The 16,006-nt window shown below is 46.0% G+C and overlaps 7 protein-coding genes across 7 annotated transcripts; 3 read left to right on the plus strand and 4 right to left on the minus strand.

Moving 5' to 3' along the window:
* Positions 1-245: 245 nt before the first annotated feature.
* Positions 246-1,656, plus strand: N7520_000289 (uncharacterized protein; the record flags this gene model as incomplete). The annotated part of the gene is made up of 3 exons (XM_057134224.1): positions 246-615; positions 672-1,354; positions 1,414-1,656. The coding sequence occupies 3 exons, from the start codon at positions 246-248 to the stop codon at positions 1,654-1,656; spliced, it is 1,296 nt and encodes a 431-aa protein (XP_057000160.1).
* Positions 1,657-2,464: 808 nt separating this feature from the next.
* On the minus strand, positions 2,465-3,010 carry N7520_000290 (ankyrin repeat domain-containing protein; the record flags this gene model as incomplete). The annotated part of the gene is made up of 1 exon (XM_057134225.1): positions 2,465-3,010. The coding sequence occupies one exon, from the start codon at positions 3,008-3,010 to the stop codon at positions 2,465-2,467; it is 546 nt and encodes a 181-aa protein (XP_057000161.1).
* Positions 3,011-3,543: 533 nt separating this feature from the next.
* N7520_000291 (T6SS phospholipase effector Tle1-like catalytic domain-containing protein) lies at positions 3,544-5,508 on the minus strand (the record flags this gene model as incomplete). The annotated part of the gene is made up of 2 exons (XM_057134226.1): positions 3,544-4,634; positions 4,707-5,508. 2 exons carry the CDS (start codon positions 5,506-5,508, stop codon positions 3,544-3,546), a joined length of 1,893 nt encoding a protein of 630 aa, XP_057000162.1.
* Positions 5,509-7,665: 2,157 nt separating this feature from the next.
* N7520_000292 (uncharacterized protein) lies at positions 7,666-8,325 on the minus strand (the record flags this gene model as incomplete). Its single annotated transcript, XM_057134227.1, has 1 exon — positions 7,666-8,325. One exon carries the CDS (start codon positions 8,323-8,325, stop codon positions 7,666-7,668), a length of 660 nt encoding a protein of 219 aa, XP_057000163.1.
* A 324-nt stretch (positions 8,326-8,649) lies between these two features.
* N7520_000293 (ankyrin repeat domain-containing protein) lies at positions 8,650-11,087 on the plus strand (the record flags this gene model as incomplete). The annotated part of the gene is made up of 4 exons (XM_057134228.1): positions 8,650-9,008; positions 9,065-9,944; positions 10,001-10,077; positions 10,139-11,087. Coding segments are annotated over 4 exons (2,265 nt in total), but the record flags the coding sequence as incomplete, so codon positions are not given.
* A 1,121-nt stretch (positions 11,088-12,208) lies between these two features.
* N7520_000294 (uncharacterized protein) lies at positions 12,209-14,264 on the plus strand (the record flags this gene model as incomplete). The annotated part of the gene is made up of 2 exons (XM_057134229.1): positions 12,209-13,686; positions 13,739-14,264. 2 exons carry the CDS (start codon positions 12,209-12,211, stop codon positions 14,262-14,264), a joined length of 2,004 nt encoding a protein of 667 aa, XP_057000165.1.
* Positions 14,265-14,856: 592 nt separating this feature from the next.
* On the minus strand, positions 14,857-15,841 carry N7520_000295 (Tim17/Tim22/Tim23/Pmp24 family protein; the record flags this gene model as incomplete). The annotated part of the gene is made up of 6 exons (XM_057134230.1): positions 14,857-14,914; positions 14,985-15,208; positions 15,269-15,482; positions 15,550-15,576; positions 15,652-15,767; positions 15,827-15,841. The coding sequence occupies 6 exons, from the start codon at positions 15,839-15,841 to the stop codon at positions 14,857-14,859; spliced, it is 654 nt and encodes a 217-aa protein (XP_057000166.1).
* Positions 15,842-16,006: the final 165 nt, after the last annotated feature.

Genomic DNA, 16,006 nt, shown 5'->3' on the forward strand with positions numbered 1-16,006 from the left:
TACTTCGGATGAACCGACGTTCTTTGTCCTTTTGTCTTATCGTGCTTGCGATGCGGCCGACTTTGAACTTGGCAAAGTTGCTAGCAGGTACTATTTAAGCTCTTGTACGAGAGCAACCATAATGATGCCCTCTTATAGTTCACGCGTTAAGCATTTGACAAATTTCTTCAATTTCAACCAATACCGGCCAAACGTATTAGGAAACTTATACTGAAACTTTCCCCCCTCTCAAGTCAAGGAAAGACATGCCTTTTCTGGATAAATGGCCCCAATGGCCTGATTTCGTGGAGTCTGATGTGCCAGCCGAGGCAGAGGAACGAATTCGAGGGTATAAAAAACAGATTCTCGCTGAGTATGGCGAGAAAAACCTCCGAAAGGCGTGGGTAAAAACCTGTGAACGACTCGAGGAAGTAACAAGAGAGATTCTTGCCCAAGGATCGTCCATTATTCCAGTCCTTGATTTTGAAGAATTAAAATCCCTTGGGGAACAGAAAAAGCAACGGATGAAAGAGTTGGGATGTTTCGTGATCAGAGAAGTGATTCCCAAAGACGAAATCACCTCTCTTTTCAAAGATCTGAAGGATTATATTGCTGTAAACAAAGAATCCATATCCGGTATATTTGAAATTTCTCATCTTATTGTGAATGTGGTTTTTCTGACCGATTCAAAGCGTGGCCTGAAGCAAACCCAGCCGTTTATCGGCTCTCTTGGACACCAACACAGCAGGCTATTCGTGGCCATCCGCGTCATCTTCAAGTCCAGAAATATTTGAACGGATGCTGGCATGATGAGATGCATGCGACCTCACCAGAGCCTCTGACATATGCAGACTCACTCAGGATTCGGCCACCAGGGCAAGAATTCTATGGTCTCGGTCCTCATATTGATGCTGGTAGCCTCTGTCGGTGGGCTGACCCATCCTACCGCAAAGTCTACCAGAAGATATTCTCTGGCTATCCCGAGGACCATGACTGTTATGACCTTGGCATCAGAAAAGACGCCAACCAAGCTGCCTTCAAAGGCAGCGCGCATTCGACCGTCTTCCGTGCATTCCAGGGTTGGACAGCTATGACAGGCGCAAAACCACGCGAGGGAAGTCTACTGTTGTACCCGTATGTTGGTGTAGCCATGTCTTATCTACTACTCCGGCCTTTCTTCACTCCTCCGACTGAAGGGGACATTATGGATGCCTCCAGATGGACTTTCAGTGCGGATAATGGGTGGTTCCCCGGTACCGACCAGAAGACCAGCCAATATCTTGGCCGAGAGTCACACCCTCATCTGCGACTAGAGGAATGCCTTGTTTACATTCCAGATATGGAGCCTGGTGATACAATTTGGTGGCATTGTGATGTAAGCAATTGAACCTTTTTATATTGCTGGTATTGGACTAACATATCATCTAATTGAAGATGATCCACGCTGTTGAAATTGAACATTCCGGATTGCATGACGCCAGTGTTGTCTACATTGCGGCTACACCAACCACGGAAACGAATATCCAATACATCAAGTCACAGCTGGAAGACTTTTTGAAGGGAAACCCCCCTGAAGATTTTCCCGACGGAACGGATGAATCAAAACTTGTAGGATACCTCGGAGAAAAAGGCCTTTTAAGCGACGAGGCACGCAAAGCAATGGGTTATGGGCTATGAACCCCCCCGTTGATCCTCGGTCTGCACGTATATACTTCTCGTTTCTGAAGGAACATAGAACTTTGAATTCGCCGCTATATGTCATCTTACAGTAAGATTTGAAACTTTTTTTTCATGTTTAACACAGAGAAACTCTCCCAGACCCTAAAATCAAGGCAATGTTAGAACTTCATTGGCCCAATTTAGCCAGATTGTGGATTTGCCCACTCCTCAGAACGTAAATATAGGATATATAACAAATAAAAGGGGCTCTTAAATTTCGCCTCTCGCTGATATATGCTTTACTCTCATACCGTTTTTCTCATCCGCATGCTTGCAGTTTAAGAATTGATACTCGTCCGAATGAATCAGTATTAGTGACTAGCATCTCATCTTCTTATCAACCGCAGATGAGGGCGGGGTTTCTTCACGTCTTTGTTGACGCGTCCCGTAGCTAGCAGTTGCTCAATCACCGCTTTATGCTCATATTCTGTCGCCCACGACAGCGGCGTTATTACCTCTAGGTCCTTAGAGTCAGGGTCACCCCTTTCACCGCGAGTAGCAACTTGGTAACTATTTCAAACCCATTCCCTGCCGCTAAAGACAAGGGCGTTCGTCCGTCGTAATCCTTAGATTCTGGGTCCACCCCAGTCATAAGTAATAGCTTGGCCACCGCCTCGTGTCCATTGCCTGCCACCCAGCATAGTGGAGCCTCCCCCCGAAAGTTCTTAACATCTGGATCAATGCCTTCGACTCCGAGCAATAGCCTGACCACATTCTTCTGGCCATTCCCTGCCGCAAGTGATAGTGGTGTCTCTCCCTTGAAATTCTAAGCGCATGGGTCGACGCCGCCAGTCGCAAGTAGCATCTTGACTACCTCTTTATGTCCTCTGTATGCCGCTAAAGATAGCGGGGTCTCTTCCGTTGAGATTTTGGAGTCTAATTGAACGCTCTGTGTTGCAAGAAGTAGCTTTACTACCTCCCCATGACTGTTCCACGCCGCCATCGATAGCGGAGTCTGTTTTTTGAAAATTCTAGAATCTGGATCGACGCTATCCGTTACGAGAAGTAACTTAACGACCGTCTCGTTCCCATAAAAGGCCGCCCATGAAAGCGGCGTCCAATCGGCTTCAGAAACAAGTCGAATATTGGCTCCTTCTGCTATGGATGTCTTGGCTGTGTCCTCCTGTCCGTTCTTTGCAGCCCACAGAAGAGCGGAGCTTTGATTTTGCTCCACATTGTATCCATAGAGATATGCGTTGAGAAGATTGTAGAGACGGACATTAGCTCGAGCGAAAGAATTCGTGTCCTTCTGCAGTGTTAAGTATTTCATGACAGATAGGAGCAACTCATTTGGCAAACGATGAAAGGTCATATTGGAATTTTATATTGCTTAGAAGGTAGCCTAGATAGACAATGCTAAGCCGATAACAACTAGCCGTGATGACGATGATGACTTGAGAATGAATGATGGAAGGAGTAGCTCAACGCCTATTTGCGGAGACTTTGTTCTAGACCCATTACCATGTAACCCATACAAATCATAAAGTCTCGATATAAGAGCTACATGTTTGTTACTCCCCAGTCCTGTTTAAGCAGTGACTGTGTGTAACAATATTAACTTTACAAGCCTATATAGTACGGTTGAGGTAGACCACGTATTTAAAGTACTAATTATCAATAATTATTCACATTCTGCTAATTAGAAGTTTGAAGTCAATTTACCTGTTGTAGCATCCGAGTCAAATCTAAGGGCAAAGTAAACTCGAATTAGAACTGTGGATAAAAAATGAAGAAGGCAGCAATCGAGAGACACAGAAACGCAGGGTCAGATGATTGAGAGTAGCCAGCTTTAGAAATGACAGTAGCTCAATAGTTCTGCGCTCCCAAACGGAAATTTACGGTGACTCAAGCTCGCTTGAAATCACCATTCAACTCGTTGTCCATCTTGTTCACCCATTCTTTTGCTCTTTCGCTAACAATGGCTTTTCGCTCATAGCAGCCCGGTCCACCAATGGGCCACTCTTTTAAGGTGACAACCTTTTTGTCCAAAGGATATTCCAGCTTCCAAACATAGTGAGCCTTAATATCTCCATTCTGAGGCACAAATTGGCGGTCAAACTTGGGTCCGCCTTTTGACCATTGGTATTTTTGCCTCTCCTCCTCTTTCTTATCATCCACTGGGTGTTCAAATCTGTATTTGACGACCGGGTGGATAAATTCGCAGGTTTCAAGAAGCTGACCCTTTTCCGACACGTCGTATCGACCTGGAGTGCGATGATGCTCTCCATTTGCATAGTACATTTTGGTAAAGCTGTCCTTCATTTCACCAGTGCCCCAGTCATAGGAACGTTTTTCTTTGAAGCCAGGCTCTGGGCCAGCAGTGAGAGGATGTACAATAGTCGAGGCGGCCTTTGATGAATAGCGCCAGGCCGTTGCTCCCCATGATTCTTTGCTGATCTTGTCATTCCAATCCTCGCACTTTTTGTTCTCGATTTTAAAATTCCTCTTGCGGTCAACATACTCATCTTCAATGTGCTGCTCGTTCAAAGACAAGTGTTTTTTCACTTGATCTAACATCCAGGCATAAGCGATATTGGACATCTCCTCCATGTTGTCCTTCGCCTCCAAAGTTTCAGATGAGCCTCCTCCAATATGGATGTGGTAGCCTGGAAACCAAACCTGTGCCAACTTAGTCGGATCTTTCAAACTGTCTTCGTAGTTGACAAGATTTCGGAGAGCATTGTTCCAAGCAAGGGCGGCTTTATTGAAACTTTCAGCGATTTTAATTTTGTCGGCATCAGTTGAGTTTTTCTGTGCTTTCAGCTTCTCGGCGCTTTGGCGTTCGGTCTCAAAAATTTTTTTGGTGTCACGGACCAGCCGTTCCAACTCGTCCTTTTCTTCTTCATCATTCGGCTTGGAGGGTATATAAAACAGAGTGGGCTCAAATGCCTTGCGCCTTTCGTCTAGAGCCAGGGCTTGAAAGGCATGCTTCACATCTAAGAAAGTAAGATTTTTTTAGTAATGAAATCCGCATGAGATAAAATGAAAATTCGAAGACTTTGACTTACGCGTTGAGAGTCCCACATTATGCCACTCGGCGCTATCCTTCCAGAAAAGCATCCATTGAGGAATTTTGAGCCCACCCACCTCTGGCATTCCAATGGCACCAACGGTGTCATAAACACCAACCACGTCCACTGTCCTCGAACCTTCTTGGGCCCAGTCATCATCCTGTGTGGCCCAGGTCTTACCATTGCCCGGCGCTCCACGACTGCTCTCTTCGATGAAGAAGTGTCCGTCTTTGACTTTCGCCTCTCCCCACAACCATTTGCACCAAGTCTCGCTGCGGAAAAACCGTTTCCCTGCGTTTTTCTTGTCGTTTTTGAAGGCCTTGTAGTGCGTCCAAAGCTCGGGGAAATTGTTGAGGTCTTCCTGGTGGCAGAGTCCAATGTCGGTGATAACACCAGCAATCGTGCGAGCAGTAAATGCGCCACGTGAGAAACCAAAAACCATGATTTGATCACCGGGATTATAGTTGAGAACGCAGAAGTTGTATGCCTCGACGACATTGCCTTCCAAGCCTTGGCCCGTGGCACCCTCGATAGCGGTTCCCATTGTTAAGGAAGTCGTGCCAACTCCAGAATCGTACCAGACAATCTGCGGCCATTGATTTCCGTGGGCATCGCTTCCGAAAGGGTTGATGGCGCGACAAAGGCGGGTGACATTGGAGGGAACGTTTTTCTCTCCCGAGACCGCCGACTGCCAGGTACCATCACAGCAGATGATGATGCGCTTCGGCTGACGAGGGAGTTTCCTGTCTGATTTATGTCGCGCCTGGATATCAGAGTCGCTTTCTGTGCTGGGAGGCATTGCGGAAGCCTGAAGAAGATGAAGATTCTGTACCAATGAACCTGATAAAGAGAAACGAGACTGAATGTAAGAAAGACTTATAATAATTCAACGTCAAGATTGAGTCTATTTATGTATTGTGAACTAGAAACACATTGACCACCCCTTCCACGCTCTCAAAAACACAATCTCGCTTTGAATCCCCAATTCTATTGACATCGGACGCTAAACCACATTGACCACCCCTTTTTACGATCTTCAAGTACGAACTCTCGCTTTGAATCCCCATTTTTGTATATAACACTCAATACACTTCAAGCTGTCCAGGCCTGGACTTTTCTTTGGGTCGGTAAAGCGGCAGGCCCGTAGGCAATATCCGGTGCTAAGCCTTTTTGGACTTAACGCGGTCCTGTTCAGCTCCCCACAGAGCCTTGTTCAAGCCTATAGAAGCACGTACTTCGTCGGCACAAAAAAATAGTTTCTTCAAGCGGATGTTTCCCACGTGCATGTTCGGGTTCCCCGCTCTGCTGAACTAATTAACGAGGATGCTGCTGGCAGAATCCCGACAAAATAAGCGACTAGGAAAGCGTAACGAGCTAGATGTAAGATTTGCCCAACCGCTTGATTAGGCAATTTCCTATGAATCTGAAAAAATAACCAAAAACATACAACAGCATGTTCCACGTGATGGTCACCTAGCGCCTTCGGTTTGGGCGTGGGCTCGCCGCTTTAATCAGCTCTCTTCAGGAATAATCTGGGACCTCTTAACGTTGTTGCCGCCCCGTATTTCTTTCTTGGAAGCCATGGGGATTGGAGAACGAGATTAAGGGTAGGTTCACATGAAACCCCTTTACTTGGTGCCAGGGTGCCTTGTTTCACGAAACTTAGTTATCTGAACAAACAAGACCAATGTTGAAAATTTTCGTTACTGCCATACAAACATTTATTCAACTGCATATGTTCGGCGATTATGTTTATTAATAATTTGGCTATTTAGTGACACTGCTATGCTATCATCCAGATTTTACCTAAACATACCCAGTTTGTTTATTTTGAGCGGGTAGTGGTAATCATCGGCCATATGATCGTCCATGTCTGCATGAAACTCTGGAAAATTATCAGTATAGATCTACCCGTGGAAGTCACGGTAGGTGATTACAACAGTGTCCACGTTTGCATCGTCATAGTTTGTTCTATTTGATCCATCACATTTGAATAACTCCCCTCTGCTTGGATCATATTACATTGTTGGCTTGAAGTGAATGATTTTGCAAATGGAGTTCGCATACAACCACAAAATGGAATGGAAGGATATTGCGGTTATTCAGCTCTCGGCGAAATCGCCAGGGCCTGCTCCCTTGTCCAAGTCTCCTGTCGTAAGATCCTCCAAATATCAATTTGAAGTACCTGAAACAAGTAACTAGCTAAAGTGCTTACTAGCCTACGCGATTCAAGGGCAAAAATCGGCTACTTTTCACACTCCCAACCGCTTTGACGATCCGAGCTCGAAATTGGATAGCCTGTACTTCTCTTCATCGCTATCCTCACAGAGCTCTCTTAAAAGATTTACATGAGCCCATACTAAAGAGTTGTCGTTGCAACAATGCGCGGCCTGGCGTGTATTCGGTAAAATTGACTGTGTCTCTGGCAAATACAAGAGTACCAACAAAAAAGACCTCTAACCAAGAAAAAAAAAAAGAACAGCTTTTGTATGACCGTGATCACCTAGCGCCCACTCGCCGCTGCATTTGGCCTACTTCGGAGCATTCCGGGTACATGTTCACTCGCCTGAATATTCAGCCCCTGAAGACAAAAGTTCCTCCTCGTATTTAGAGCAAGAACCACTACATGTAACTTTATCCATCTTCTCTAACCTACCCCTACCCTCAAAATCTAGTACAGGGAGAGTGAATGCGATCCCAGTCAGATCCAACGTCGGACTATACCAGAAACGTTGTGGACTTCTCGGCGAGTCAACATACCCTGCTTTCAAATATAAGGAGAATTGCAATGACTTCAATAGTAATTGCGATAAGAAGTGCATAGATACAAAGCACCTGAAATTTCCATCTAGCACAACGACAATGCTATTTGTTGTTGCCTTCGCTAGGTTTGCACGGGTTTAATCGTTATAGCCATCGGGTCCCAGGTGAGCGCACATCCAGGTGTGAGGTCCTCTTAGCCCAGTGCCGGGGAAGCCTCTGTTGAATGTTCCTCCTGGTGAATCTCTTGCTGGATTCTTCTGTCAATCTCTTCCTGTGCCAATCTCTTGGAATGATAATGCATTTCACCAACCAACAGTACAAACTGATAATCAGCCACTGAGATTCCTATCTCCTGCAATAATGTCTCGATATTTTCACCATTTCCTTGACTCTTTTCTTTGATAATCTCAAATAGTCGCAGCGCTTCTTCCTCCGAACTGACCCCCGAGAAGGTGTTCATATATTGGGTATTTCCTTCCTCAGTCTGGGGACACTCAGCTTGCAGATGACTTGGAGTAATAACTGATTCAGAGCATGTAGTTGGAGTCTGGTGCTTGGAAGTAGTCATCTTTTCTGCGGATCCGGAGTGAAAGGAGTCCTGAGGAGGGGGACTCGCGTGCCTCACAGGAAAAGCTCGTACAGGAAATATGATTTGACAAGCGAAAGAGTCAGGGTATGTCATCCGCTGAAGGTTGGACACGGCGTTGGGCATCTGGTCAGGCTGGCTAAACTTCGGACGAGACAAGTATTTTGTAGAGGCCAGCTGAAAATCGTTGATATAACGTGAATGAAGCTCTTGTCCCTCATCACTGAGCTCATTCATATTTCCTTGCTCTACGGTAGGATATGGCATGTTTTTTGACGCCTGTAAGGATTTAATCAAGCGTTAGAACTAAAGACAGTATGTTCATGACAAGTCTTCTCCTGCGTGACTTTAAACCCCGCTCGCCAAGCAGCTGACGACGGGGTTCCCCCCCAAAATCGACGCATTAGAAGCACAGCCCCATCGACCGAGGTCCAGATATAAATTCACGCGTTCTCGTGATCACGAACCTCTGTTTCCAAGGACCTTAAGATGGATCCGTTGTCTCTGACTGCCAACATTGCGGCTGTGATTGGCCTATTAGATGGACTATTTCGTCTCGGGAAACATACACATCAATTGATTTTGACAGTCAAAAAAACATCACACGATATTGAAAAGTTGAGATCAGAGCTGGAGGAAGTTGAATTTCTGCTTCTTAGCATTCAAGGTTACTGCGAGAGATATAGAAAGCAACACCCGTTGACGATTGCTCCTGCAAGTGCTACGTTCAGCCATATCCGCTTGACGCTTCAGAAATTAAAGCTGGAATATGAGTCTATTGAAGAGATTGTTGCTTCCAACTTTATGGGACCTGATATCAGCAAAAGGCAGCGAATTCGATTGTTCTACGATAGGGTACAACTGGCTTTTGGTGGGCAGCTGGCAGCCTCCTTTAAATCACTGGAAAACTACAAGTCGCAGCTGAGCATCAATCTCCAGGTTCTCACAGGGTTGGCAGCCATTTAGAAAACATGTTCTCTACTTTTATAGCTAACAAACATTGAAGGTTCAATGATCTTGCTGTGCATGACACGATGGACCACGTGAGCCGAGCTCTGTCATCCATCTACAGTGTTCAAGATACTCCAAGCGAAATTACCCGGAAAACGGAGAGCTCCTTCAGACCAGTTAAGAGACTGTCAAATCACATCAACAAGCTGTACGTCAGGAAATCAATTAAATCCACCATTTTCGCTGATGCAGGAGGAAGCTCTGTGTCCAACTGGATCGAATTTAACCTTGAGAGTGCGACCTTGCCTTTGATGCTTCTGAGACCAAATATTAACGAAGCACTGAGACTCTTGACGATAAAACAGATAATCCAAGCGAGTCTCCCTGTCAAGGACGTCATTTGGATTCGAGACGAGCTGGACGACTTACTTGCAGCTTGCCACACAACGGCTGCCGCTACACTGAAGAAGCCAACGGATTCTATCAATTGTAAATTCCCATATATGAAGCGGTCCGGTGACAAAATGACGCGCTTGCCTTCCCAAAACACCAGCCACCTTTCTAATCCATCAAGAATGAGGGAATCTATTGAAAATAGGTTTCTATCTCAGGAATCAGTCGCTGGTAATGTTTCAGTTCGAATAACGCTTCTCCGCAGCCTGAATAACAAGTACACTAAAATATCTGACGTCCTTTTCCTTATTACTCCTGAGAGGAAGGTTCATACAGATGGCCTTCTAATCTCACTGTCTCGCCTCGACGCGTTGCATACACCTAATATTCACCGCTCCATCTCTACATATCCAGTGGTAGACATCAAATCACCAGTCTTCGAGTGTGTCAGGTCCAATAATATTCAACATTTGCGGGAGCTCCTTGGGAATGAACAAGCATCCCCAAATGCTCGAAATCTCAAAAACGAGAGTCTGTTGTCGGTTAGTTCATATACTGAAAGCATTCAAGTCATTTTCAAACCGCTGAAAAACTACAGGTCGCAGCTAGGCAATTAAACTTTGATATATGCGAGCTTTTGATCAACGAAGGAGCGGATCCCAACAATTGTCGCTTGTAAATTGACGATATATTCTCTTTGAATTTGGTTTCAAGTCTGACTGACACTGCTATTTAGTGATGGCGCAACTGCAATTTATGACGTGCGAAATGCCTTTTGGTACCGACGAACCGATTACGATGTCCCGAGGTCTACGCTGAATAAAATCCTGCGTCTATTCATTAGATCGGGCTGCGATATAAATTCGGCTGCACTTGGTGGAAATCCCCTTCACTTCACCATTAGCCAGGCCTTGCCTGGATCGAAAGTTATACCCGCTACTGAGGTGTCCTTTTTACTCAACATGTTTATTTGTTTAGGTTGCGACACTGAACATCGCAACGGTGATGGTTTCACTCCACTGCTTTTCAACGTCTGCAATCCTGGACAGCAAAGTCTTGTGATAGTAAAAGAACTTCTAGATTTAGGAGCAGACTTCAGAGCAAAGACAAACTTTGGTGAGAACGCTTTGCACCTCGCCATCGCATATTCTATCCCAGGCTCGGTTCATGGCGAAAGGGGGTTTCACACATTGAAAGAACGTCTCCTGCTTTTGCTTAATGCTGGATGCGATCCATACGACAAAGATCAACATGGCTGGAGTGTTTCCGATTTTGCAATGAGCAGTCCAATTACTTGGTTTCAATGGTGCCTGGCCATCCAAAAAGTTCAGGGTTTGGGTATCGAGCGTCTCATCTACGATGAAATAAGCATTGATAAGTTTGATACCGTCATCAAAGAGTCAGAAGAACAGAAAAATCAAAGATTGGATGTTGAAGGCACTGGATCTGAATGGGAATCGTGTGGTGACAACAAAGAAGACAAAGTTTTGTCTTTCAGTCACTCATCGAATTATTGCTTGGCTTCAAATCACACCTTCCTCTCCTGGGGAGGGGCTTTCCCCTGGAGTATTCCTCCAATTTGCTATGAGTGTGGCCTGCTATTCGACTTGAATGACCTCAACCGAAGAAAGCAACAAGCGTTGCGTGTTTTTCAAAGTCTCGAAGCCCATGTATTAGTTCCTTAATAGCATCGAAATCATATCAACCAATCTTGCTTTCACTTAGCTTTTTGCTCTGTCTACTTCACACCTTCCCAATTACCCTAGTCAAGAGCTAAAGCGCACTTTACCACCTCCTATATATTGATACGACTTGATAAGTAGCAAGGATAATGTCAATCCATACATAGACATAGTACATACGATCATATGATGTGAGAAAAAAGGGCTTTCCATCTGCTCAGCGGTACGTATAATGTTTCTCAAATTTTATTCGGAAGTAGTCCGAACCTGGATTCATAATAATCGGAGAACATTATGCAGTCGACAGATAAAGCTGGGTTCTGATTTGAATAATGACAAACCCCTGGAATCAATTGATTGGTAATTCTTGCTGCGAACTTGCTTGTGGTCACAGGCCGGAAATCATTAAGTTGTTTGAATCTGTCTATGGGTAGAGCATACTCGGCTTTATGGCTTAGATGCATAATATGAGACCTATTGACATCATATCCTATCAATATACTACATGGACAGCGATCTAAGGATGTAATTCTTGACCATCGGGCTGACAATACGTGCAATAATGAACATTATTCCGTACATCCATAGATGACATGATTCACCACTTTTACTAATCAAGTACCTCTTCTTCTCTCCGGTCATTCAGGGCATAGATTGGTCTAATTGATAGTGGGGCTCTTAGTAATCCTTATGGGTCTAGTTACATAATCATCGTAAACCCACCGCAGGGTTTGCACTGTCTGTCGTTCCTTCAAACCACGCAAACACCTTTATCGTCAGTTTATCAGGTCAAGCTTCAGAACTCCGAATTGAATTATTGCAGGCAACATTGCCTCGAGCAATCTACCCACTTATTCTTCACCCTTGTCTGGGTGCAGCGCTTGTCAGGAATACCCCTGACTCCAAGTTGCTGGACCCACGAACTCGTGAACTCGCGACCGAGCTTTTGTCCGATAGAGCTCTTGTTGACGGCTTCACTTTATTGAACTTGCTCTGGCGATTGAGCGCACTGAGCAGAAAACAACCATTCCAGCTGGACCCTAATCAGAAAATACAAAGGCACACTTGTTCTCGAGCTCAACACAGCATTTACGCTTCACCTATCACGTTTGCGACAGTCGACCATGGCCTCAAACTCGACCCAACATCCTCCTCCTTCGCTCGGTGACCACAACTCTCAATCAACCTCGAATGTCCAGCTTGACCCGAACAACACTTATTCGGCAAGCGATAATCAGCTTGCAGGCTTGGTGGAAGCTGCGACCGCCGCGGCAGACCAAGATCAGGACCTATCGCATTGGGCTGCCGCTGCTGCCACCGCAGTTAGCCATCAACAATTAGACGGATATGGCGGAGACATTCATCTTGGTGAGGATGGGTTTGGCGACGCGAATTTTGGTGCGGGTATGGGAAGCGGGAGACATCTGAGGGTCCCAAACGAGCATTCCCAGAGCCCGGGGCTTTCTCGCACCGTGTCAAAAAAACGAAAGCGAAATGATGACAACCTCGACCCTGCTTTGACAGGAACAGACATCTCTGGGTCTCAGCAAAATGCGCAAGCATCACTGCCACCTTCACATGGGTACTCCGGCGATGGTATGGATATCCGTTCTGTGCCGCAGAGCTCTATGAATGAAGCTCGTATGGCTGGCGTACACTCTGCCGCTGCGCTTTTCCGTCAACCTTCCAGCAATAAGAAGTATACTCGTCCTCCAATGTCGAAGCTTTTCGCGTCCCTTGAATTATCGCCGGAAAACTTCCTTCATCTTCAAGCTGCAGCGAAGGCATATATGCTTAATGATGAGCATCCAGACCGACGAGATTGTGTTGGGCAGCGAGGCAAAGGAGATACAGAAATGGTCAAGCTGCGTTTGTGGAACTGTGTTCGACACTTTCTCGAGGCTGAGGGTAATGGTGCTCGGTTCTTTGGAGAGAATGTAGTCAACGAGGGCATGGGTCCAAGAACTCACACATGGCCTCGTGATCAGCAGAGAATCATTTCGCTTGTGATCCCCTTGTTGCGAAGAATGGTGACAAACGAGAGACAGAGACAATATGCTATTGAAAGCCGTAAAGGTGGTGGTACAGATGATCGTCGGCGACGTCAAACCAATGACGGTTTCGAGCGTATGACTGATCGTATGAATGGTCCCGTTGTGCCCCTTTCGCCGGACAACGTAATTCGATATCACAATCAGGATCATCGACCCGGCGATATGGAACAAACAATGCCACCTGCCCCGTCGGTTCAGACCCACCCCCATCAAGGCCCCGTTGACTCTACTCATGTTGTGGATCTTGGTCTCACTGACCTTTTCTTGGACGGATACACTCTTAACTACGACATTGCCAAGTCCTACGAATTATACAACCAAAACTTTGAGTTGGATAGCTTGTGGTCCTTGTCCGGTCTTCAGCAACCAGACTGGCGTGGCCTTGTGGCAGCTGTTGATAGTCACTACCGGATTATTCACGACGGTGAAGCATCATGCCCGAGTCCTTGCGAGGATGCGAACATCAATCGCATAATTCATGCAGACTCCACAGCAGGTCTTCACTGGCGCATTGGAGGAGAAGGACACTCCCCGGCACGTGATGAATTGTACGTTTACACTCTGCACACAAGCAAAGAAAGTCACTAACCCTCTCAACAGTGCTAGCAGCATCACCCGTGACGTGTCGAGAATTATCCGTGAGAACATCGTTCGACGAAGCCATGAAACCGGTCACGACGGTGGCCCGATTTCGAACCACCAATTTCACCAGCAGCCATTTGCTCCGCTCCCATCAACCCATGTGCACCCACCTACGTCTACAGACCAGATCTACATGCGTATCAACGTGATCCAGGATGGCAAACGAATCCTCCCCCAATTCGATCTACCAGCTGACCAGGTGCCCGGCCCCGAGGCAGCCAAGCAGGCTATCCTGCGCCGCTACTCTGGGCAAATCCCCAGTCTGCCCTTCCTGCAAGGCTCGGACAGTGATGATTCTGTTGCTCAGCAGGCACGAGAGGCCGCAATGGCAACCTGGAAGGTCAAGGTCTGGCTTCCAGATGGTCTCGAAGTATTCTCGAGCGATAATGACTGGAACTTTGCCCTCCTTACTGCGAACACTGTGGACTGGATGGATCGAAACTTGAAGGTTCTAGTGGAAATTGATGGGACCAATGCCCACTAAGTGACTGCGTCTATTCAAGCACAGTCTTGCCTTTGTTGAGGTAATTATCCATGTCCTCCATTCATGGTCATTGTTGTCTCTCCGGTTGACTGGTGGCTTAGAGCTATGTTATGACTTTATTTGAGCGAGTTTCTGTCACGTTTGCTTTCTCATACCCTTTTACGTTACGATATTATTACTTCTTTCTTGTGTTATTACTTTATCTTTCGTGCCGAATGTCGGCCAAATGAAACCGATTCTTTACTACGGAATGACCTTGAAAAACTTACACAAAGTGTGAACATTCCTGATGTCTTAAATGTCTGCTTGTTCATTATTCAAAGAATACCCATTCTACTGCTTGCCCTCGGTCAGATATTGAGTCTTCATAATATGTACTTCAAATCTCATTGCTAGCCTATTCAATTCGAGATTCTCACAAAAACGTATTTCGTCTTGTATTCAAAATTAAACAAAACTCCATTCTATGCGCCGTTCTATATCCAAAACCAGTTGGATAAGAATGAAAATAATGATGTTCAGAAAGAAAGGCAGGGTTTTGAATCAGCCCCGCTGTCATTCAGTGGCCAATCACCCTGCCATCACCAAGGGTTTATTTGTTGTGGATGAACAACGTTCGCAATGAATCCCAATGATCTGAGTCCGAGTAGCTGTATCATACATATTAGCACCATATACAAATGAGATTGGCGTAGAGGGAATAGGCGGAGGGCGACATACATATAAACCATGCTACTCCGCAAGCTGGACGCCAGGGTTTCAGGATACCATCGGAAAATATACATGACAAATGCCCAGGTAAAACTGGCGAAAGCGGGCCAGGCATGATCGTAGATCTTGGTGCGGGATTCTGGAGTGAGAAGGGGGGAGAGAGGGTGCATGTTGGGTTCGACGGCGAGTTTGGCGAGGGACAGCATCACGCGAGCGAAGACGTAAATGACAATCTTGAATGGTGTTAGCTTCCGACAGCTTATATTTTGAACTAGATAGATGTCATGTCATACCTGTTGGCTGATACTTCCTCGCTGTCGTCCGAAGACAGCATATCCTCCCAACAAGCCCGAAAAGAAGCTATCGTATCGGCCTTCCTTTGCTAGGCCCGAAGTGTTGATGTTCCGGAGGACAATCATCGACAGTTTATATATGATCGCAAAGGTGGCAAGGTTTCGCGCATGTAGGCGTGTTGCGCTGAGGACAAGCTTGACTTTTTCCCGGAATCTATAGGTTTATCCATTAGCCGACGGAAAACTTGACTTGCCTGAAAGAGCGAAGAAGTAGCACTCACGATCCTGATCGGAACAGAAAAATCATTCTAAGTGGAGATTTAAGGTCAGTTTGGCTTGTTCTTCCATACTATATCTCGGTCTGAGAGCTCCGGGGCACATACACCAGCGCATGCGGAAACCGCACTTTCGATCCATAGACGATACCATTGCGGGCACCTTTGACTAGAGATAATAACGGTTGAAGTTCGGGCTTGAGAATGAGGGCGTCCAGTTGAGTCTTGCATCATTATCCGTTAGTATTGTAGATCTGCATGTGCTTCCGGGACCGGTACTCACTAAGAGCGTATCCATGGCGTCGCAGGACCTCAGGAGGTCAAACAGAGACGAAGGAGACTACTCGGTGATTTCACCACGGCGACAAGTCTGAAGGTTGTTGAAGGTCATTAGGGGAAGAATAAAAGAGAATATGGAGGGGAAGAGGAGTACGGCACTTGAGTCGGACCAGCGCGAGGGAAA

This window comes from Penicillium odoratum (assembly GCF_028828045.1).
Source record: "Penicillium odoratum strain IBT 22623 chromosome Unknown utg000001l_segment0_segment0, whole genome shotgun sequence".
NCBI classification, from domain to species: Eukaryota; Fungi; Ascomycota; class Eurotiomycetes; order Eurotiales; family Aspergillaceae; genus Penicillium; species Penicillium odoratum.